Source organism: Perca fluviatilis, unplaced genomic scaffold (assembly GCF_010015445.1).
Source record: "Perca fluviatilis unplaced genomic scaffold, GENO_Pfluv_1.0 PFLUV_unplaced_scaf_2, whole genome shotgun sequence".
NCBI lineage: Eukaryota > Metazoa > Chordata > Actinopteri > Perciformes > Percidae > Perca > Perca fluviatilis.
This window is the reverse complement of record NW_024375613.1, coordinates 431,306-455,455: the sequence shown is the minus strand read 5'-3', so window position 1 is coordinate 455,455 and position 24,150 is coordinate 431,306. Positions and strand designations below refer to the sequence as shown.

Sequence of the window (24,150 nt, the reverse complement as noted above, 5' to 3'; positions counted from 1 at the left end):
CACCTACCCTCCATAGGTTTGCTTCCTACAACAGACTAACGATACTCATACAACAATAAACACAAGACCACTCATTCAGTGTTAACCTACATTTTGTTTATCGATGTACATGAATAATATCTCCTCTTTGAGGATAAAGGTGGGGTTTAAAAATGTACGAATATATTTGCTAAAAGTAGGGGCTCGAGGCTTAATATTAAGGGGACACTGGGCCACCCTCCCGGAACCACTGATTCACTACAACACAAATCAGTCAAATCACTGTGAGACAGATTTAAAGAAAAATTATTATATTTCATTCTTCATCAACAATAAAAATGGTTTTGATAATTATTTACATTTGGGCCGCATTTATTGGGGAATTTTTCTTCAGAAATATTTCAATTATTTTCACTGAAAGAGAAATTGATATTGTTAGTAGATGTTTAACATTTCATTTCAAGTAAAGATTGAATACATTTTCCTAGTTTGTGAATCAAGTTTTAAACATTTTAACCAGTTATGACATAAACTGGTTAAACTGTGAATGTGTTTTGGTGAGTTTGTTTGTGTCAAAGTCAGAGAGCCGTGTCTCTCTACAGTGAGAGGTTTTTGTACGGCAGCTCAATGACTTTGTATCACTGTGGTACACGTTCGGTGGAGGAACCAGACTGGAATTTGGAAGTAAGTCAAATGTTTTTTATTTCAGGAGCTATTTTTCTTTGTATTCTTTTATATTCAACAGTCTAAGAAAAATTGTTGCCTTTCAATATTCATGGATATGGATTTCCACAAAAAGTTTGCCATAAGACTCAAAGTTCACTTTAGCAACATAAATTCAAAAAGTAATTGTAAGTAAAACATTAAATGAGGATACATCATTATTTCCAACTTTAATGGTAAAATAGCATCTTGAGGGCTTGTAGGTTTAGTTCAGTCTGACAAAGTCAGAGAGCCGTGTCTCTCTACAGTGAGAGGTTTTTGTACGGCGGCTCAATGACTTTGTATCACTGTGGTACACGTTCGGTGGAGGAACCAGACTGGAATTTGGAAGTAAGTTCCTGCAAAACAATAGTTAATACATTATTGTGAAGTAATGTTTTAAATCACATTTTTGGATGGGCAGATAAATATGTTTTCTTGATGAAATGTATTCATGTTTTTATTCATTCTCCTTTATCATGGAGACTAACTCAGAGCAGCTTCAATAAACATTTCTGTCAATTTAAATAACTTGATGATGAACACAAAACTTATATTCTACTTAAAATATTTAAGTTAGTCTTTAATGTTACACTATGAATATAATGTCATATTGTTGCAAATGTTGTTTGAAATCTTTTGAACAGTTTGCTAAATAATGTCTGAAATCCACATGAAGAACATTTCATTGTTGTCAGTTGATTATTTGTATTTGTTTGTTTCCACTAAATACTGTAAAGCAATGTATGATTAAGGTTTTAGAATTTGTGAAACATATGACATTTTATTTCCAGTATAGTTATAGTTTGATATATTTCGGGTCAGTGTGTAGATGATTCTCTCTGTGCTGATTTACATGAGAGGCTTCTTAAAGGGAAGTGAAACAATGTGTGAGTGAGTGACTGGTGGAGCAGAAAAACCATCTGACAGAAACTCCTTAAAGGAGAAAACCAACTCTCACACAGTCAAGGTGTCCAAGCGTCTGCTGGTTGATTGACAGCTGTGTGGTCCCTGTCCTCTAAGCTGATTGGTGTCTCCTAGGTGATGTCCGTCCCACCCTGACGGTGCTGCCCCCCTCCAGTGAGGAGCTGCTGAAGGGGAAGGCCACGCTCATGTGCCTGGCCAACAAGGGCTTCCCCTCAGACTGGAGTCTGGCCTGGAAGGTGGACGGCAGCAGCAGCAGCAGCAGCAGCTGGGAGGAGAGCAGGAGCCCCGGGGTGCTGGGGAAGGACGGCAAATACAGCTGGAGCAGCACCCTGAGGCTATCTGCAGACCAGTGGAGGAAGGCGGACTCTGTGACCTGTGAGGCCACCCAGGGCTCCCAGACTCCACTCTCAGAGACACTGCGGAAAGACCAGTGTTCCCAGTCCTGACCTGACTCACTGGGACTCTGCTACTGGTTTCACTCCGATCTCAGTCTGCAACTCTCTCTCTGTTTATCTCTTTCCCTCACTCACTGTCTTACATGTTTCATTGATAAAGTGTGTTGCATGTTTTAATTTTGATTATTTTAACACAATAAAGTACTCTTCATCAAATCAGTTGTTTCCATGTCTTTTATTGTAAAAGAAACAGATATCTCTGTCTTAATAATTCCATAAATCTAGAAATGTTAAACTCAACTGAGTTTAATGTAAAACTGCCTGGACATTTCTCGAAAAAATAAATAAATAAGGTAATATAATAGCATGTTTAAAGGTATTGTGGAGGATTTTCCCGAATTTTAGAACAGAACCGCCCTCTGTACTTTTTGAAAAAATGCACATGCGCAACACTCTGCCTGCTCCCGAGAGGGAACGCCTATTAAACGTGTGCACGAGAGTGCACTGTTTACAAGTTGCTGTCGGCATGGCTCATACAAGCCTACTTCCCAAAAGAAGATTTGCACTTTTTCAGAAATTGAGATGTTTACCGTGTGTGTGCGGTGCGTGACTTGTGCCAGGGCTAGCATCGCTAATCATAGCTTACATCCACTTTTAGTAGCAGTGATTTTTAAAGGATTTCTCCAAATAGCATGCCAAACTTTACCTGTCGAGTAGAAACTTCGCGACTGAGGCATCAGTGGGAAGCCCAACCTGTGCTTTTAGCGCACGCCAGCATGTGAAATGGTCTCCCAAAAACACTCGTCTTGAGAACGGCGAGCTTCCATGAACGGCTGAAACCGTAGCTCACCACACATATACACCTGAAAGTGCTCATGCGCAGAAAGCGAAAACTACCTAGGGACGTGCACGTACGACGGCCTTACGTATACATATCACCAGACTGATTGAAACTAGGAGGACCAATTATTTTGATGATCCACCCGGAAAAAGAAAATCCTCCACAATACCTTTTAATATATTTTGAAAACACAAAACTAATCAGAGAATCATTAATGTGACCCAGACAAGATAGAAGTAAATCCATCATTTATTCTAAAATCTTTAAAGCTTATGTGACTTTAGAAACTGCTTCATTGGAGTAATTTAAAATTTGTTTTTGTAGGAAACCTGATTATATCAATATTTTTATGAAATTCAGATATACTATGTATCTCATAAATGAAGTGTTTACTGTATTGAATTGTTTTTAGATGTGTTTATAGAGTATAGGTAAACTGCAGAGCCTGAGAAGAAATCATTGCAATTGAATTATAAAGTAGGACATCATCAGCATATTATGTCATTAAAAATTTTATCAGCTGTGTGATCTCAAAATATCACATTACATATGCATTTCACTGTCAACACAAGTTCATTAAAAACATTTCATGTCTTAAGGTGTGATGGAAAATAAACTGACTTGAATATAAATTAAATACATTTCAAATTTTATTTGAATGTGAAAATTAACTTAAACACTAAAATGGAACTAAATATTTGATTTCACAGCTAAACAAACTGGCATTAGCTTTATTGACTTATCTAATTTTCAGATAATCTAATTTTAAATACACTGTTAAGTACACTTTTTCAACAAGATTACTATTATAGCTTACTATAGTATGAGCAGTATTTCCTGACATTATTGTCTTATATAGACTTTAGTGTCAGTCAAACTTCTAAAGTGTCTCTGTTTCTGTAGGTTTCTGCAGCTGTTGAGTCAGATCAGTTCCTCTCCAGCTGAGGAGGTTTTTGTACGACGTTGTATCACTGTGTGAACGGGCGGCTGTTATCCTGTTGACAATAATAATCTCCTGCATCTTCAGTCTGAACTCCACTGATGGTCAGAGTGAAGTCAGTTCCAGACTGAGTCCCACTGAAACGATCTGAAACTCCAGACTGACGGGATTGAGCATTATAAATCAAGAGTTTGGGAGATTCTCCAGGTTTCTGAAGGTACCACTGCAAGTCATAGCTAACACTTGAACTAGCTTTACATCTGATAGAGACAGACTGTCCTGGAGCAACAGACTGAGATCCAGGAGACTGAGTCAGGATGATTTCTCCTGATGAACCTGGAAAACATGAAAAAGAGCAGAAGGGTTATTGAGACAAATCCAGCTTGGAGAAAGATGATCAACATCCAAACAGAAGAGTCTCATTTCTTTAACATGGAGAAGAGATGGAAGAAGGTAAATGCTGCTTGTTCCAGTCTTTCTCCATCATAGCAGATCATCATTGAGGTGAACCTGGTTGCATCCTGAAGCAAAGTTTTCAGAAGAGAGTCTCACCCTGAACAAGGAGCCCCAGGGTGGCCAGCAGTAGAATCAGTGACATCATCATCATGCTGCCAGCGTGTCAGTGTCTCTGAAAGTCCTGGACAGTCACTGATCAACACTGGCCTCTTAACGGCTGGGAGCAGAGAGGCAGGACACATATGCAAACACACAGAGTCAGTGAACTGTAGCTGTCCTCAACATGTCATGCTGTTTCCCCCTCAGTGCTGAGAGCATGGACCTACATATTTACATATTCACATGGAGAGGATATTGAAAAGTCTGGTAGTAAACTGATCCAGTGACTTGTGTTTTTTTTTTCCAGTTTGGTAATATGTTTTTTTTTTTTTTTTTTTAAATGATATATATATATGATAGTTATATTAATATTAATGCAGGTTGGACATCCCTTGGGTGTAATGTGAAGATTTCACCAAGTGAAGCATTAATAAGTCTTTATAGAAGGCTGAGGCCAGTGTTGTAGTTCTCAATATCGGTCTTGGTCTCAAGACCACTCTTTGAAGGTTTCTGTCTCGTCTCTGAATCGACTGCACTTTAACTCAGTGTTGTCTTGTCTCAGACAAAGAGGACATGGGATTTTATTTCAAGAGCGGTCAAGGCCACAACTTCCTTTTGATTATTTTATCAAGGTATTTCTCATGATACACTTATGGCAACGACAGAGGTGATTGAAGAAACATCTTAAATTTGTTTTCTGTTGGTGTTTTTTTTACGGGGATGTGGATATTTCAGATCAACTTGAGGAGTGCCTGTGGTCAATATTTTCCACATTTTATCATGTCATGCAGTGTGGGACTCACACTGGTCTGGTCTTGGTCTTGACTCAGTCTCAAAGTTTTTGAAATTAAAAATAAATTTCCGTTCATCTCCTGAATCAACGCTATTAATTCCCAGCAAGTCGATACTTCAAGAATGCATCATTACCTAGATCCACGTTAGCCGATCTGACAGACTGCAGACTGGACAGCAAATGCCGGAGATAAACATGAAGAAGTGAAGTTACAGTATGTTGCTGAGTGCCAGTTGGAAATGATGACACAAAAGATAATTTTGTTTGCGTATAAGACTACATGGGAAGAAAAAATAAATGGATGGCAATATGCATAACATAATACATAATATAATAAGACATAATACATTATGAAAGTAGTAAACTGCTGTGTCAGTGTTATTACGTTCAGTAGCATGTGATACAACTTCTTTTACAAAGGCATTCATTTAAATTTGAAATTCGAAGATTGCATTGTGACTTGTTAAAGGACTCTAAATACAAAGTGTATGACTAGGGACTTCACTTGGGATTTGTTAGTCTTGACTTGTAACTTCAGTGGAAAGACTTGGACTTACTTGTCACTTGCAAAACAGTAGGCTCGTTTGAGATGATCCAGATCTGCGCAGAATCGATCACCGGCGATCGGCGCCCAATGCGTGCCGGTTAGATTTGTGTCCGACTTGATCCCGACTTGCTCTGACGTCATGCACACGTGGGCAACGATAATCTCACGAGATCAAGGTGGCCGCAGTTCTGAGACGCAGGCAGCGCAGTTGCTTTTCACCAACTGCAAGACCCAGGCGGACCCAGGGCATGCTGGGAAACGCCGGCTTCTCAGCTGATCTAACAGCTGATTGGTTCAGAATCGACTCAACATGATGCGTTTTATACACACTTTTTATTGATTTTGATTTGGATGGATTTTAACTGCTATTTGTCTGATTTAAAGGCTTATCCTGTACAGAACACCTGTTGTGAGGCTGATAGTTATGTTTAGAAGTCAGAGAGACTAAATCTGTTCAGGTTACAGATCATTTACAGTGTGTTGTTTAATTAAAATCAGCAACAGATCGCATGTAGAGCATTCTGACAGCTACTCTGTCATAATAAAAACAACTGGAGCCTGTGTAGGAGCTGATATATGTGTCTGATAACATTTTATTAAATCGGAATCGGACCACGGTGTTTCTGTCACTTCCTGTTCACCCTGAAGGCTACTGGAAACGGCTGGAAACTGTCCGACTTGACAGCGTAATTTTGTCACCGCCCCCAGCTGCTCCGGCCTGCTCTCGTCCACTTTACAGGCGATGCGCAGTCCATCTTAAACGAGGCTAGTGACTTGGTCCCACCTCTGAAGATCATGTGGTATGATTGAAAGCTGAACAGCTACTGGATGGACGTTGTTAATAGATTGTTTTGCTGTTTCCAGAGTCAAGAATGATCTCAATGTATTTTTTATTTTTATTTGCTTGTAGCAGAAATTGTGTTTTGGCATATACTTTATATAGATGCAGTTATAAGATTTCTTTTTTATTATTTTTATGAGTTCCAAATTGGCTCCTGTTGATTCTTTGGCAAGAATCCGATAAGAACATGAGATTCTAATGTGATATGAATGGATGGTGTCATCTTGAGTTAGCTGTGTGATTCAGCTGTCTGTGCTCTCTCTGCAGGTGATGGTTAGAGCAACTGGGAACAGCTGAGGATGTTCCCAGTAGCAGGAGGTTATTTAAGTCTGGATGCAGTGCAGCCCTCTCTCTGGCTGACTCTCCACTCTGCTGCAGCTTTGCTCCTCTCCCGTCTGCTTTAGTTCTCTACTCTGCTCCTATCAGCCTTTACAACACCTGCACACACATATTTTCCACTCATGCACATCACATAATACAGGCTTTACTAATATCCACAGCCCATACATTAGTTAAAGTTAACCCTTTAATTTGGTTTAATTTCTTTAAATAACTATATTTTGTGAAACTTTATGATAGAGTGTCTCCCTTTGTTGTGGCCACTTGAATCAGGTCATAACTGTGTGTGTGTGTGTGTGTGTGTGTGTGTGTCCTCAGTGAAGTGTATCAGTCTCTGCAGTAGCTTCCAGCTGCAGCAGTCAGTTCAGTTTCGTGTCGGTCTGACTGAGGGAGGTTTTTGTACGACGCTTTTTCACTGTGTGAACACATTCTGGCTGTTGATATAGTGACCACTCTGACAGTAGTAAACTGCTGCATCTTCAGTCTGGACTCCACTGATGGTCGAGTGAAGTCAGAGTTTGATCCACTGCCTGTAAAACGATCTGGAATCCCTGATTCTCGAAAGTGCTAGTATATTTAATGATCCAGTTTAGGAGTTTCTCCATCTCTCTGTTGGTACCACTGTAAATAGTTAGTGTGTTAACATTCTGACTGGTCCTACAGCTGATGGAGACGGAGCCTCACAGAGCAGAGCTCACTGCTCCAGGCTGAGTCACTGTGACCTGGCCTCTGGACTCTGAGGACACAGAGACAAAACATAAAGCAGCGTCACGGTTTAGTCGGGCTTCATTTCAGAGGGACGGATGTTGATAGAGGAGAGGAGTTTGATTCTCTGGACTTTACCTGTGAAGCAGCAGCAGAGGAGAGTCCAGATGAGGACGGAGATCAAAGTCATGTTTTTGATGAGGAGGATTTCTGTGTCTTCTGTTGTCATGAAGGACAGCTGTCAGTCATCCAGTGTTCAACTCTCAGGACTATAAACTCTCCCAGAGCACTGGAGCATGGTGCTGCTGATGCAAAGTGGCTCTCTATGGAAATGCTCTGACTGACTCCAACAGGGACTTGGATTACTCTGATGATGCTGTTCATCAATGGATCAATCACTTTATCAGAGTATAGTAAATTTTAGATTTAAGCTCCCATGGACCTGCTGGAACATTTACAGTAATGGAGTAATGGAGTATTTATTCCCTATGCCATACAGCCATTGAACACAGAATGACTGCATCAGGGAACCAGGGGCGTCGGACTGGAGGTAAAACCAATACTGATTACCAGGGCCCAAGAGGAGAGAGGATATTTTCATTTCCTAATTAAATTTCATAATGTGTGTCAGATGAAATGTAAAGTTAGTGTATTGGCTGAATAACTTGGGTGATTGACTGACTACATTTTGTATAGAAAAAAGACAAAGGTCTCACCCACCCCTTGCTAATGGGCCAAATGGTTTAGTCCATCTGCACGCATATTGTTTATTTAGTTCAGTTGAGCATCTGGTGCAGCGCAAACTTCTGCTGTAGAAATGTCTTTCTCAAAGAAAGTCAAATCATGCTAACAAAAAAGAAAGGAAAGACAGGAGAAGGAGAGAAAACAGAACGAGGGGAAACAATTGGTAACTGACTTCTTTTCAAGGAAAGGTGAGCACAAACTAGAAAACGAAATCCATGGTGTTAAACTGCTTGAATATCTCCTCGACCGGTAGTGCTAAAAACGGACTGAGACAACCTATATAAAGAGCAGAACATACACTTACAAATGATAATTTGGTTATACATGTAGTCTGAGGTAAAGGCTAAATAAATAAACTACACTAGCAATGCTGTTTGCATACAACACACCATTATAATAGCCTCATTTGAAACATGTTTATTTAAAATGAATAGGCTTTAATGTCTATAATCAGCAATAATAGGCTAATCAGTGTCATAGGTAGGTTGGTAGTTCATCGGTAGATATATATCATGTCAACATTATAGTTATGTCAGATTTATTAGAAGCAGATCTTAACATTGTGAAACACATGGCCCTCAGTTTCAGAAACTGTCCCACCAGGGAGTGGAGTAGCAACAGACCCCTCATCCTCCTCTTTGGATTTGAACACAAGGAGCTTATATCAAAATTAATGCAAACCATGTTTAGCCATTTTGACTGAAAGGTGTTAAGTAACACTAACATCTTAGTATGTTTTATTATATTAGGTTACAATTAGGATAAGAGGTTAATATCAAATGTATCCTTTATAGAGAAAGATGATAGAGAAGATCTGATTGATTTTTTTTTTTTGGGGGTTGTTGAGGAACATGAGGGCCCATCAGGACTGCCAATGCATAGGGCCCAGAATCTTGTGCTACGCCTCTGCAGGGAGCACTTGTTATTTTATAAGATTTGCTTTCTTGTATTATTTATAGAACTTATCTGCTACTACCTGCCCATTTACACTATTGTATATTGTATTCTGTATATTCTGTATGGTTTTAATGCTGTGCTGTGTTATGTGCATTGTATTTACTGTTGCTGTACTTTGGGAGAAGCCAAAGACAAATTCTCACTGAAGTGGACAATAAAGTCAATCCAATCTAATGTATTCTGTCTTATTTAAATTAATTGCAAGAGAAGAAATTACATAAATTTAACATATACAAAAAAATGCATTAAGGAAATCTGCAGCACTGTGTTATTGTCAGTTATCTTTTCATAACAGCCTCATTTTGATGAGTTTGTTTGTGTCAAAGTCAGAGAGCCGTGTCTCTCTACAGTGAGAGTTTTTGTGCACGCGGCTCAATGACTTTGTATCACTGTGGTGGACTTTTGGTGGAGGAACCAGACTGAATGTTGGAAGTAAGTCAAACTTTTAAACTTTTATTTCAGGAGCTATTTTTCTTCCTCTACTTTCTGCACTCTTAACTTCCCATAAGTGTCCAAAATTAATCCATAAGTTTTACAGAAATATTTTGCTCTACATTTGCTGTTGAAATAGAAAATAAAAAGTGAATTGTAAAGAAAATGAAATATTGAGTCAGAGGTTAAATCATTATTTCCAACTTTAATGGTAAAGTAGCATCTTGAGGGCTTGTAGGTTTAGTTCAGTCTGACAAAGTCAGAGAGCCGTGGTTCTCTACAGTGAGAGGTTTTGTACTGCGGCTCAATGACTTTGTATCACTGTGGTACACGTTCGGTGGAGGAACCAGACTGAATGTTGGAAGTAAGTTTCTGCACAAATACTAAAAACTTTATTGTAAATACAGTAAAGTAATGTTTTAAATTCAGTTTACAGTTAATGAAATATCTCTTAGTATTCACGTTTTTATTTCTCCTCCTTTATCGTGGAGACTAACTCAGAGCAGCTTCACTAAACATTTCTTTACACATTTCTGTCAAACTGAAATTTAAATGACTTGAAGTGTGGAAAAGATAAAACTGAAAAACTGTTCTATAAGATTAATTTTTAATTTTTCCACATCAATGATAACTGTTTAAAGCAAATGAAGATTCAAATATTCAAACAATTGAACAGAGCAAAGATAAAGATCCGTATTTAAAAATGTGCAACATCTCTTTACTGTGTCATGTATTGTTTCAAAGTTTGAAAACTATTTGAACAGTTTGGTAATGATGATCGAAATCCACATGAAGAACATTTGATGTTGTCAGCTCATTTTCTGGATTTGTTTCTATTACACTAAATACTTTAAAGTAATGTATAGTTAGGTTGGTGATGATTTTTGTTTGGAGGTTTAAAGATTAGTCCAAAAGTTGACATTTTATTTCCAGTGTATAGTTTGATATATATCAGCTCATTGTGTAGATGATTCTCTCTGTGCTGATTTACATGAGGAGGCTCTTAAAGGGAAGTGAAACAATGTGTGAGTGAGTGACTGGTGGAGCAGAAAAACCATCTGACAGAAACTCCTTAAAGGAGAAAACCAACTCTCACACAGTCAAGGTGTCCAAGTGTCTGCTGGTTGATTGACAGCTGTGTGGTCCCTGTCCTCTAAGCTGATTGGTGTCTCCTAGGTGATGTCCGTCCCACCCGACGGTGCTGCCCCCTCCAGTGAGGAGCTGCGGAGGGGAAGGCCACGCTCATGTGCCTGGCCAACAAGGGCTTCCCCTCAGACTGGAGTCTGGCCTGGAAGGTGGGCGGAGCAGCAGCAGCAGCTGGGGAGGAGAGCAGGACCCCGGGGTGCTGGGGAAGGACGGCAAATACAGCTGGGCAGCACCCTGAGGCTCCCTAAAGACCAGTGGGAGAAGGTGGGCTCTGTGACCTGTGAGGCCACCCAGGGCTCCCAGACTCCGCTCTCAGAGACACTGAGGAGAGACCAGTGTTCCCAGTCCTGACCTGACTCACTGGGACTCTGCTACTGGTTTCATTCTGATACTGATCTCAGTCTGCTCTCTGCTGCTCTCTCTCTCTCTCTCTCTCTCTCTCTCTCTCTATCTCTCTCTCTCTCTCTCTCTCTGGCATCAGACCAATTTAACAGTGTTCAACTTGAAATAGCAATGCTTTATTTGTTGCAATAATCCTTATGCTGTTAATGCTGTAAGACAATAAAGCATGATTCATATAAACAAATCTGCATCTTTATTTAACAACATCTATATGTTTAAATATATAGGTTTTACAAAATAAATCTTTATTTCAGACTCACAAGTAGGTCCATATCAAGAGATATACAGTTTATATGAAAAAATATAAAAATATACATACATACAAATTACAACACATCTGTGGTTTTCGGATGTATGTGCAAGGGCTACATCATAAAGAATTACATTATAACTCTTTCAGGCTGACCTGACATTTTCTCTGTTTAACATTATCTGAATTTAGGTATGAACATGGTGTGAATGGGTGGATGAAAGGGAAACATTTTTATGACATAATTTAAAAATGTAAATCTAAGTTACTCAATACAGTTGTTCGAATTTGAAAGAAATTGTAGAGCATCGTCAACATATAGTTATATCATGATTCTAAACTGAGATTTATAAACCAAAGATTTAATGTCTTTTTGAAGAATAACAGCCAAAACACCAATATGGTTTTGTTGAGTTATTCATGTGCTGCTTTACAATGTTGTTATCACACAGGTTAGTGTTTTTGAAATCTGACATGTCACATGTCATTGAATCGTAAAAATCCTGTCTGCTTATATTTTAAGTATTCTAACAAAGTTCAACCCTTTTATTTAAAGTAATGCATGTATATCTTCATCTGAGATAAATCAGGATTCCTATTTCGTAAATATTTAATTTGTATCAAAATAATATGTAAAATCCTGTCAATACCTCTGCGAACCATTTAATGCAAATGGTTTTAGAGTTTGAAAGGAATACCTCAATACAAATTTAAATAATTATGAAAATAACAAAAGTCTACATGAAGGTGCATTGAATGTACATAAAATACTAAACCTATAAATCAAATGTATGAAACTTAATATGAAACTGATGGAAACAGTCTTACTGTATACATTATTTTTACCGTTTCACTGAAAGGAGTCTTAGAAAAAACAAAAGATATAAGCTGAGGATGTTCCCAGTAGCAGGAGGTTATTTAAGTCTGGATGCAGTGCAGCCCTCTCTCTGGCTGACTCTCCACTCTGCTGCAGCTTTGCTCCTCTCCCGTCTGCTTTAGTTCTCTACTCTGCTCCTATCAACCTTTAAAACACACACATATACACATTTTCCACTCATGCACATCACACAATACTGACTTTACTAATATCCACAGCCCATACATTACTTGAAGTTAACCCTTTAATTTGTTTTAAATAAATAGGTTTTGTCAAACTTGATGATGGTGTGTCCCCCTTTTGTTTTGTGGCCACTAGAATCAGGTCATAAGGTGTGTGTGTGTGTGTGTGTGTGTGTGTGTGTGTGTGTGTGTGTGTGTGTGTGTGTGTCCTCAGTGAAGTGTATCAGTCTCTGCAGTAGCTTCCAGCTGCAGCAGTCAGTTCAGTTTCTGTTCAGTCTGACTGAGGGAGGTTTTTGTACGACGCTTTTCACTGTGTGAACACATACTGACTGTTGATATAGTGAGCACTCTGACAGTAGTAAACTGCTGCATCTTCAGTCTGGACTCCACTGATGGTCAGAGTGAAGTCAGAGTTTGATCCACTGCTTGTAAAACGATCTGGAATCCCTGATTGTCGAGTAGTAGCATAGTAAATGAGTTTAGGAGTTTCTCCATCTCTCTGTTGGTACCAGGCTAACAAGTTAGAACCATGAACATTCTGGGCTACTCTCTGACTGGTCCTACAGCTGATGGAGACGGAGCCTCCCAGAGCAGAGCTCACTGCTCCAGGCTGAGTCACTGTGACCTGGCCTCTGGACTCTGAGGATACAGAGACAAAAACAAAAGCAGCATCACAGTTTAGTCGGCTTCATTTCAGAGGGACGGATGTTGATAGAGGAGAGGAGTTTGATTCTCTGGACTTTACCTGTGAAGCAGCAGCAGAGGAGAGTCCAGATGAGGACGGAGATCAAAGTCATGTTTTTGGTGAGGAGGATTTCTGTGTCTTCTGTTGTCATGAAGGACAGCTGTCAGTCATCCAGTGTTCAACTCTCAGGACTATAAACTCTCCCAGAGCACTGGAGCATGGTGCTGCTGATGCAAAGTGGCTCTCTATGGAAATGCTCTGACGATCCAACCACAGGGACAGGGGGTTTCCTCTTCAGTGCTGAGAACACTGACTTTAGAAATTATTCATGATATAATGCATAAAGAAATTGAGAAATTGGATTGGTTTCCATTGGCAATTTGGGTGAAGTTGATTCCGTTGAATTTCTAAAACCTATTAAACTGCATAGTCTTCATCACACAGCTAATGTGCATTTGTATTCTCATTTGAGATCCATACACACAATTACTGGTGTTAAATGTAGAAATTAAAATGCAAAACGACAGATTCTACCAACAAGGATCTGTACACTTGTTTTGACAGAGAATGAGAGAACATTTGTTTGAGTATGTCGACATTTCAGTAATCAGCCCTAATGCAGAACATCTGGTTTTAATTCTGTTTCAGATGATTAATGGCCTTTCTCCCTCTTCGTCACAAAGACTTTAAAACGACTCTTGGTATAACATGTAACGTCATGTTTTATAGAAAACCTTTGACATGTTTGAATATATAAAAATTATATTTTTCGTGTAGTGGCACTGTCCATAACTGCTACATCACAGTGGGTTTGATAAGGTCTATTTCTTTGATAGAAAGTAGTTCCGGTAAAAACTGTTGATAGTGAAGTCTGTGGAGTTTCCAAAGTAACCACAGGCCTGTACTACGAAGCAAGATTTGGTGTTAACAAGGTAACTTCAGGTTAAACCCAGGGTTTTCTATATCACGACAGTGGATCAGTTGTTACCGGGTTCAATCGCCGTGGTAACTTATGCTGAACACCTACTGACCAATCAAAACTGGGTTGATAACAGCATCACCGTTCTTAGAAGATCAGCCGTAGCTCGTTGCGCGGAGAGAGAGGTGTGACAGACAACCCTGTTAACATTTCCTGATGGGTATTTTTATGAAAGATATTGATTTTCAACGAAGGGAATTACATATAGGCTATTTGTCTGCTTCTTGAGCCATGTGTTGCCAACGTGACACATCAGTTTGAATAAAGTTTTTATATTTTTTAATTGCTCACATGATGGCTTACCACTGCCAGGGTTGCAACTGAAATAATAGGCTAAAGCAACAACAGTTTATAGAAAGCGTAATTATGGTCAGATGTTGTGCCTGACTGATGGGGAAGTGATATTGATAAGCTTTGTGATTTAAACATTTACAGCATCAGGTATTTTGTTGCCAGCTTTCCTTTTTCGTTTTAGGAAGCAGCGACTGTATTGCTTTTTGCCTGTAAAACCGTGTCTATGTTCTTTATATTTCTATAGAACTAGTGCAGTGCCCATTGAAAATGTACCTGTTTGGAACAGGCCGATTGCTTGGCCTGTGGTATTGCTGCTTGTAGAATTCTGTAAGTCCCTAAATGACTTACAGAAGGGTGTGCAGGTTAAAATGCATTTTGTTATTTTTCATTAAAATATTATCAGTGCTTTGTAAAGAGAGTAAAGCCACTTTTCAGCTGGGATGATGAGTCATGGTAAAAAATAAAAATGTTTTGAGAAGGATGGAAATTCTTCTATTTTTAAACCTCAGCCATACATATGTAAACAAAGGATTCAGTTTCTCCATCATGCATTTAAACATGATAGAAAAATGGTGCAATTGTAATAATAGTTTTGTAAGTTTAGAAACATTAGTTTAGTGGATTCCAACAAGGGTGAAATATCAAGTCAGTCAGTAAAGGTTTAAAATACAAGAAAAAAGATATATATATATATATATATATATATATATGAATGACAAATCAACAACAGACCCAGATTTTAAAAGGTAAGAGACAGAGGGAGAGAAGCCCAGATCATCCTCCAGTCTGTTACACTAAAACACATCTGTCCAGATGTGGTGATCTACAAGAGAATCAACCCACTGGTTTCTATTCAACATGTGTATCAGTGATGCTGGGATTGAAACAGACTTTGTTTTACTTGTTGATCAGAGATCTGTGCACGGTGCACAGGAGGGATCTGATGAGCTGTCTGATCATTTACAAATGTTAAGGAGGGGATTTCTAGATTTCATATATTCAGGGAAGTCCCTCACTGTGATTATGCACCTGCATTACAAAGTGTGCAATAGACTTCTGCACATTTAGGTCCCATGGCATGAAAATTTCACTTTATGAGGTTTTTTAACATTAATATGAGTTCCCCCCACCAGCCTGCCTATGGTCCCCCAGTGGCTAGAAATGGCGATAGGTGTAAACCGAGCCCTGGGTATCCTGCTCTGCCTCTGAGAAAATGAAAGCTCAGATGGGCCGATCTGGAATCTTCTCCTTATGATGTCATAAGGAGCAAGGTTACCTCCCCTTTCTCTGATTTGCCCGCCCAGAGAATTTGGCCCACCCATGGGAGAGAGATCATGGCTTTCCAAACGAGCAAAGTGGCAGTTGGTCAAGGCCACACCCCCAACCTCCACCTTGCCCCCAACTCCTCCTCAATAGCAGCAGACCCAGAAATGGCACATCCTAAGGAAAGCTCATTGTGGGACTGGCTCTAGTGGCTGTAATTCTGCACCAAGGCTGAATTTTGGGAAAGAGACTTCAGATACAGTATTAGGGAACCACTAAGGTCTATATAAAAGAGACTTCAGATACAGTATTAGGGGACCACTAAGGTCTATATAAAAGAGACTTCAGATACAGTATTAGGGGACCACTAAGGTCTATATAAAAGAGACTTCAGATACAGTATTAGGGGACCACTAAGGTCTATATAAAAAAGACTTCAGATACAGTATTAGGGGACCACTAAGGTCTATATAAAAGAGACTTCAGATACAGTATTAGGGGACCACTAAGGTCTATATAAAAGAGACTTCAGATACAGTATTAGGGGACCACTAAGGCCTATATAAAAGCATCCAAAGAGCACCATGTCATGGGACCTTTAAGAGGGAAGTGATATGAGTCAGAAAACACGCTTTAATTCCTGATACGATTATGGTCTACAAGAGGGGAAACTAATTGTATTATATTGTTGAATCAAATGTAATCTGCATACAAACAGATTGTATTGTCGTGGACTCTGAACACATGATTGATACTGACGCTGAGGATGTATTAATCCATTCAGCTGAGGGATCAGTGAGAAATATAAAGAGGTAAAGGACATTAACGTCTTGTACATCATTGTTTTAGGAAAACAATTGAAGTAAATGTATTTTCAAAGATGGAAGGTGTAGTAAGTTTAGAGTGTGTGTGTGTGTATGTGTGTCCTCAGTGGAGTGTATCAGTCTCTGCAGTAGCTTCCAGCTGCAGCAGTCAGTTCAGTTTCTGTTCAGTCTGACTGAGGGAGGTTTTTGTACGACGCTTTTTCACTGTGTGAACACATACTGACTGTTGATGTAATGTTCACTCTGACAGTAGTAAACTGCTGCATCTTCAGTCTGGACTCCACTGATGGTCAGAGTGAAGTCAGAGTTTGATCCACTGCCTGTAAAACGATCTGGAATCCCTGATTTTCGAGTGCTAGTATATGAATAAGCAGTTTAGGAGTTTCTCCATCTCTCTGTTGGTACCAGTGTAGATAGCTCCCAACATAAACTCTCTGACTGGTCCTACAGCTGATGGAGACAGAGCCTCCCAGAGCAGAGCTCACTGCTCCAGGCTGAGTCACTGTGACCTGGCCTCTGGACTCTGAGGATACAGAGACAAAAACATACAGCAGCGTCACGGTTTAGTCGGCTTCATTTCAGAGGGACAGATGTTGATAGAGGAGAGGAGTTTGATTCTCTGGACTTTACCTGTGAAGCAGCAGCAGAGGAGAGTCCAGATGAGGAGGGAGATCAAAGTCATGTTTTTGATGAGGAGGATTTCTGTGTCTTCTGTTGTCATGAAGGACAGCTGTCAGTCATCCAGTGTTCAACTCTCAGGACTATAAACTCTCCCAGAGCACTGGAGCATGGTGCTGCTGATGCAAAGTGGCTCTCTATGGAAATGCTCTGACTGACTCCAACAGGGACTTGGATTACTCTGATGATGCTGTTCATCAATGGATCAATCACTTTATCAGAGTATTGATTAGGATCTTTCAATAACACTTTGACTTCTTGACAAATCTTTCAAAATGTTCGATTTAGACTTCCCAGGACCAGCTGGAACATATAAAAGAAGTCTTTTATTCCCTATGCCAAACAGGCATTGAACACAGAATAACTGCATTTATTTTGCAAGTTTTTAATATTTGCTATCTTGTATTTTTTAATAGACTTATTTGCTGCCACCTGGCCATTTGTACTATTTTATATTGTATTTTGTATACTCTGTATGTTTTAAATGATCAACACTGGCCTCTTAACGGCTGGGAGCAGAGAGGCAGGACACATATGCAAACACACAGAGTCAGTGAACTGTAGCTGTCCTCAACATGTCATGCTGTTTCCCCCTCAGTGCTGAGAGCATGGACCTACATACAGTGGCAAGAAAAAGTACGTGAAGCTTTTGGAATTTAATGGTTTTCTGAATAAATTTGTCATAAAATGTGATCTGATCTTCATCTAAGTCAAAGGGTATCGACACATATAATGTGTCTAAAATAATAACACAAAATTTTTTTGATCTTCCATGTCTTTATTGAGAACAACTAAAAAAAATGCATCATGCTTGTGGAAAAAGTACGTGAACCCTTGAGTTAATGACCTCAAAAAAGCTAATTGGAGTCAGCTTTTAGCACACGTGGAGTCTCGTTAAGATAATGAGTTTGGAGGTGTGGACTACAGCTACTTTGACTGATAAAAAGCCCTCAAACTTTTGGAGTTTGCGCTGCACAAGAAGAAGAACACTTATGTGAGCCATGCCTCGCCCAAAAAGAGCTTTCAGAGGCTCTATGATCAAGAATTGTTTAATTACATGAAGCTGGCAAGGGTTGCAAAGTAATTTCAAAGACTTTAGAAATTCATCTGTCTACAAATGGAGACACTTTGGGACTATTGCTACTCTACCAAGAAGTGGGCGCCCAGTCAAAATGACACCAAGATGATTGTTCAATAAAGACATGAAAGAACTGAATTTGTTTATTTTAGACACATTATGTTTGTCAATCCCTTTGATTGAGATGAAGATCAGATCACATTTTATGACCAATTTATTCAGAAAAACATGAAATTCCAAAAGGTTCACATACTTTTCTTGCCATTGTATTTACATATTCACATGGAGAGGATATTGAAAAGTCTGGTAGCAAACTGATCCAGTGACTTGTGGACAGTTTTGTTCTGTCCTTCCAGTTTGGTAATATGGTCTTTTTGATAATGATTAGTGATATTAATATTAATACAGGTTTGACATGTTTCTAATGTGAAGATTTCACCAAGTGAAGCAGTGATGAGTCTTTATAGAAGGCTGAGGCCAGTGCTGTAGTTCTCAATATTGATCTGGGTCTCAAGACCCCTCTTTGAAGGTTTTGGTCCGTCTCGGAATCTGACCATTTTTTACTCGGTCTTGTCTCAGAGCTTTTGGATCCAATTACTAAAACACGTCTTAGTGTTCTTAATGAGGGTGAAAAAGCCGATGAATTAAATAACTTTATGAAAGGTTTTGATTAGCCAAGTTCTAGTAGGATAAAATAGAGGCTCTAGACTCATTACCTGCACTGAATCCCCAAAAAATCACTATTGACCAGCATGTTGTACAGAGTCTTTTCTCACCCACCTGCCCTAGGAAGGCCGCTGGACCAGACGGCATTTCTGGGTCTCTGCTGAAATGATGCAGCGTATTGCTAATTGCTTGCTTTGCTAATAATAAACCTTGGATTACCAGTGACATCAAACAGCTCCTGAATCAGAAAAAGCAGGCGTTTAGGAATGGAGACCGAGTGAGGCTCAGAGGGGTGCAGCATGAGCTGAGGAGGACACTGAAGCAGGCAAAGGTGGACTATAAAAACAAAGTGGAAGGGAAACTACGGGATAACAACATTAAAGAGGTGTGGAAGGGGATGAGAAACATCACTTGATTTAAAAAAGAAGAATGGCCAGGTTTTTGAGGAAGATGTGGACAAAGCCAATGACTTCAAACAGTTCTACAATAGGTTTGACAGGGGGCCGGCCCGCCCCCCTAACCCAGCCCGGGGAGGGTCTCACCCAATGTCACCGCCGCCACTTCAAATACCCCTTCTGCTGCTGCTTTTTCATCCTCTCTGGTGTATCCTCTGTAGCGGCATCCCCAAACCTGTATCTGCAGCTCCCACTACACCTTTGCTTTCGACTCTGCCATCCTGGTCTTCTCCTCCAGGGAGCTGTCACCTGTCATCAGCAAGTGTTGATACTGCAACATCTGACCAGCGCTCTCTGTCTTTAACAATAGAAGAGGTGAGGGCGGAGTTAAGGAGACTGCATACAGGGAAAGCAGCAGATCCGGACGGTGTGTGTCCAAAACTGCTGAAGGACTGTGCAACTCAATTAGCGGAGCCCCTCCAGAAGCTCTTCAACCTGAGTCTACAGACAGAGAAAGTCCCGGTGTTGTGGAAAACATCCTGTCTTGTACCTGTGCCCAAAACAGGACGCCCGGTGGAGATGAATGACTACAGGCCAGTGGCGTTAACATCCCACATTATGAAGACTCTGGAGCGGCTGCTTCTTCGCCACATAAAACCACAGGTTGCACAAGAATTAGATCCCCTTCAGTTTGCCTACCAGGAGCATATAGCAGTGGAGGATGCGGTCCTCTTCATGTTTCACCGGGCCTATGCCTATCTGGATGTGCCTGGTTCTTATGTAAGGATCATGTTTTTTGTTACTTTTCTAGTGCATTTAACACCATCCAGCCCCTTATACTGAGAGACAAGCTCGTAAGTATAGGGGTGGCCCCCTCCTTGACCAACTGGATAATGTACTACTTAACATCAAGGCTGTCAACTGGGGAAGTGTGTTTCTGGGTTGCTGGAATGCAGTACCGGGGCTCCACAGGGGACGGTTCTGGCTCCGTTCCTGTTCACTTTGTACACATCGGACTTTAAGTACAATTCTGAGTCCTGCCACATCCAGAAGTACTCCGTGATTCGGCTGTTGTGGCATGTGTGCGAGGTGGACGGGAGGAGGAGTACAAGGGACCTTGTGGAGGACTTCTGTGACTGGAGCAATAAGAACTGTTCTCCTCCCGAAACCACCAAGACTAAAGAGATGGTGGTGGATTTTAGGAAGTCAAAGCCAACCTGTCAGCCGGTCTGCATAAAGGGGGAGGCCATTGAGGTTGTGCAGACCTACAAGTACTTGGGTGTACTCTTGGACAGTAAGCTCGACTGGTCCGCTAATACAGATGCTCTGTATAAAAAGGGACAGAGCCGTGAAGGTTGATGTTGAGAGCAAGTGTTTGGTTTGGCCGCTGCTGCATCACATCTGTGTCAACTTTCCATGTCTGTACTCGTCTTATTTGTTGTCATATCAGCCCAATCGTCTAACGATTGCATCTCTGCTACTCGGACTTATGATCGACGATCGTTATTGGACATAAGAGTGTCTATGGAAGGACTCTTTGATAGCTGGGAAAGTTTTCCGACAAACATTTCCGCCCCCGTGTGTCCTCCCTCCTCACCTGAGTACCGGCTCCTGTTTACATCCAGGAGCCCTGGTAATCCCAAGAAGAGACGGCGAGACGGGGCTGCAGAGCTGGAGCTCAGGTCAAGACCAGGCGATCTTTCTGGACGGGGGTTCTCTGGCCTTGTCGCGGAGAACGGTCCCGGTGGTTGCGGCTGGTTTCCCTCCAGGAAGCTGGTGGAATTTAGGCCTACTCCCCAGCCGCAGTACCCACGGATGTTTCTGCCCGTTGGACGGGTGCCTCTTCTGTCCCAGTGATGCGCTGGGTGGGAACGTGGACCTGCCCAGACTGCCGATACAGATTGTTGCTGTGCTGTCTGACCAGAGACTGACCGCTCACCGCAGCTGGAGATCACGTGACCGCGTCGGCTGTTTTACGGTCCGTTCCGTTACAATCAGCTGTTGAGGATGCCGGTCTGCCATCATCATTACGGCTTGCCTTGCTCAATGCTCGTTCCATTTCTAATAAAACTTTTATTCTCAACGGACTTTTACTAGTGAGAATATGGATTTTATGTTCCTTACAGAAACGTGGCAAAGGGAAAATGAGTTTGTTCATTTAAATGAGCTCTGTCCTGTTGGCTGCTCTGTTACAGGGACGCCCGCGCACGGCGCCGTGGAGGTGGGCTTGCTGCTGTGCATCGTGACAGATTCATATGTAGAGCCATAAACTCAAAGAATTTTTCTTTTTCAGTCTAGGTTCTTTTAACACTTTTATAGTGTGTTGATCTATTGCCCTCCCGGCCCGGCAAACGTCTTTCTTACTGATTTTTACTGACTTCCTATCGTCTATCAACAAACTGGAAAAGGTCTTAATTATTGGAGACTTTAACCTGCATATTGATGATTCTACATGTAACACAGCTGCTGATCTCCTATGGGCTGAAATATGTGCCACCAGAAACTGAATTTGAATCATTTATATTTGAATTTGAATTGCTAAACTTAAATAATTGCATTGAAAAACTGAATTTGAATCTCATAATTTGAAATTGTATTGTTTAATTTGAATCATTGCATTGAAAAACCGGAATCTGAATAGTATAATTTGAAATTGAATTCATTCGTTTGTAACTGAATTCCAATAAAATTTGATCTTCACTGAAAATTCAACTCTCTATATATCCTCACATTCAGTTCTCACTATTCAGATTCAGATCATGAAATTCAATTTCAAGTTACTGAGACAGACATCCGGGTACTTGGAGGATGAAGGAAGAGCAAACGTGAAGCGATAGGTAGAGTTCAGTGGCGCAGATACACAGGACTCCTCTTCGCCAGCACAAACGTTTTGGAGCACACGCTACTGCCCCAGAGACTCATAGATAATATAATCTACCTGTTCACAATGTTGAAAATGTAATGCCTGGTGTTAGTAGGCCTAGGTTTATTAGTCACATTCTTCCACTTAAGTAAACTTAAAATGAACTATCGCTACTTACCTTAGCCTAGCCTACTGCATGCAAAGTAGTGTGACTATCCATATTTGAAAATACATGTTAATTAATTTAAACATTTGAATTGCATTGTTTTACTTTGTACATCAGCAAGCCTGCAATACAATGTGATGTAAGAGCCAGTCCCCTGAGTTTATACAAGATGTTTCCACATTAAAACGAGTCTATTTTTAATCAACTCTAATATCTGATCGTTTGTCTCTTTCCTTAGAGCGTTTATATACATATTAAAGTTAGTTTTGTTTGTGATTTAAAAGTGTAGCTTTATCATCATGTGCAGGAACAAACAAAACAAAGAGACTAATGTGTTTATAAAAGAATATTTATTATAATCAGTTCACAGATCTGAGTCCAAACAGAAACTGCACCCTTCTGAACTAAGAGGTTCTGCTTCAAAGTGAAGTTTAAACAGACTGAAATGTCCAGGCACTCCCATTTATTCATTCATTTCTGCATGTAGTTATTTATTTAACGAGACTTAAAATCATGTCCACAGTCCGAGTCCCGCCAGACTCCCTTTAGGAAACCTGTAATTTAAACTTCAGCAGGCTTCGACAGTCCGCTCCGCTGAGACCTGGTTCTAGTTCTCCCGGGCTTCCCTTCCCTCAAGCGTGTCCCAGCAGTACCGGCCCGCCTCCAGCAGCGTGGTGTCGGTTTTGGCTTCCAGGAAGCGGGCAGTGAGCTCCGCAAACGGACTCTGCTGCCCCCGCTTTAGCTTCTCTCCGCCGCCGCCCCCAATAGCAGTGGAACTTCCAGCCGAAATCTACATACAGGTCGTCCTGGACTACGTGGAAGATCCTGCCGATCACCACTCTGTCTTTGGCCGGTCCGATCTGGATCAGCGGGGACGGCCGCAGCAGCGAAGACGGCGGTGTTCCTGCCCGGGAAAGAAGACGCTGCGGCGGGCCGCAGAACTCACCACCTCCGCTGCCGCCGGAGCTCAGATTGCAGGTCCAAGGCGCCATATATATCATAAAAACCGTTCTCACCTGTGAACTTTTATCCCTTGCTGTTTGTTTTTGTCATTTCTTTCGTTCCAACATCCATAAACCGTTTGGCATCTTTAGTGCTAATCCTGCGCCACTCTACTGAACTCTACCTATCGATCTGCGCTCGATTGCTCTTCCTTCATCCTCCAAGTACCCGGATGTCTGTCTCAGTAACTTGAAATTGAATTTCATGATCTGAATCTGAATAGTGAGAACGGAATGTGAGGATATATAGAGAGTTGAATTTCCAGTGAAGATCAAATTTTATTGGAATTCAGTTACAAACGAATGAATTCAATTTCAAATTATACTATTCAGATTCAGTTTTTCAATGCAATTATTCAAGTTTAGCAATTCAAATTCAAATATAAATGATTCAAATTCAGTTTCTGGTGGCACATATTTCAGCCCATAATCTCCTTTCTATCATAGACTCTTTTAATTTTACTCAACACGTTACTGGACCTACACATTAAGGGTCACACCCTGGACCTTGTCTTCTCTCTTGGTCTAGATATAGCAAATGCACGTGTGGAAGATGTTCTTGTGAGTGATCATAGTTGTGTGTTTTTTGAGATTAACTTTCCTTTTGATCCTCCGCCCTGTGAATTAGGGCCCAAAAGGCAGATTATGAATCATGATGCTGCTGAGAAGTTCTCTGCCTTGTTCGACCCATGTTCTCTGATGGG

The 24,150-nt window shown here is 40.6% G+C and overlaps 3 pseudogenes and 1 gene segment (V, D, J or C); 2 read left to right on the top strand and 2 right to left on the bottom strand.

The window, feature by feature from the left end:
- Positions 1 to 2,219, top strand: part of LOC120555120 — a 195,943-nt pseudogene extending 193,724 nt beyond the window's left edge.
- LOC120555172 overlaps positions 1 to 24,150 on the top strand; it is a 194,946-nt pseudogene that overhangs the window by 119,381 nt on the left and 51,415 nt on the right.
- Positions 3,520 to 4,435, bottom strand: LOC120555146. The segment is given in 2 exon segments: positions 3,520 to 4,120; positions 4,337 to 4,435. Coding segments are annotated over 2 exon segments (363 nt in total).
- Positions 16,768 to 17,281, bottom strand: LOC120555135 (annotated as a pseudogene).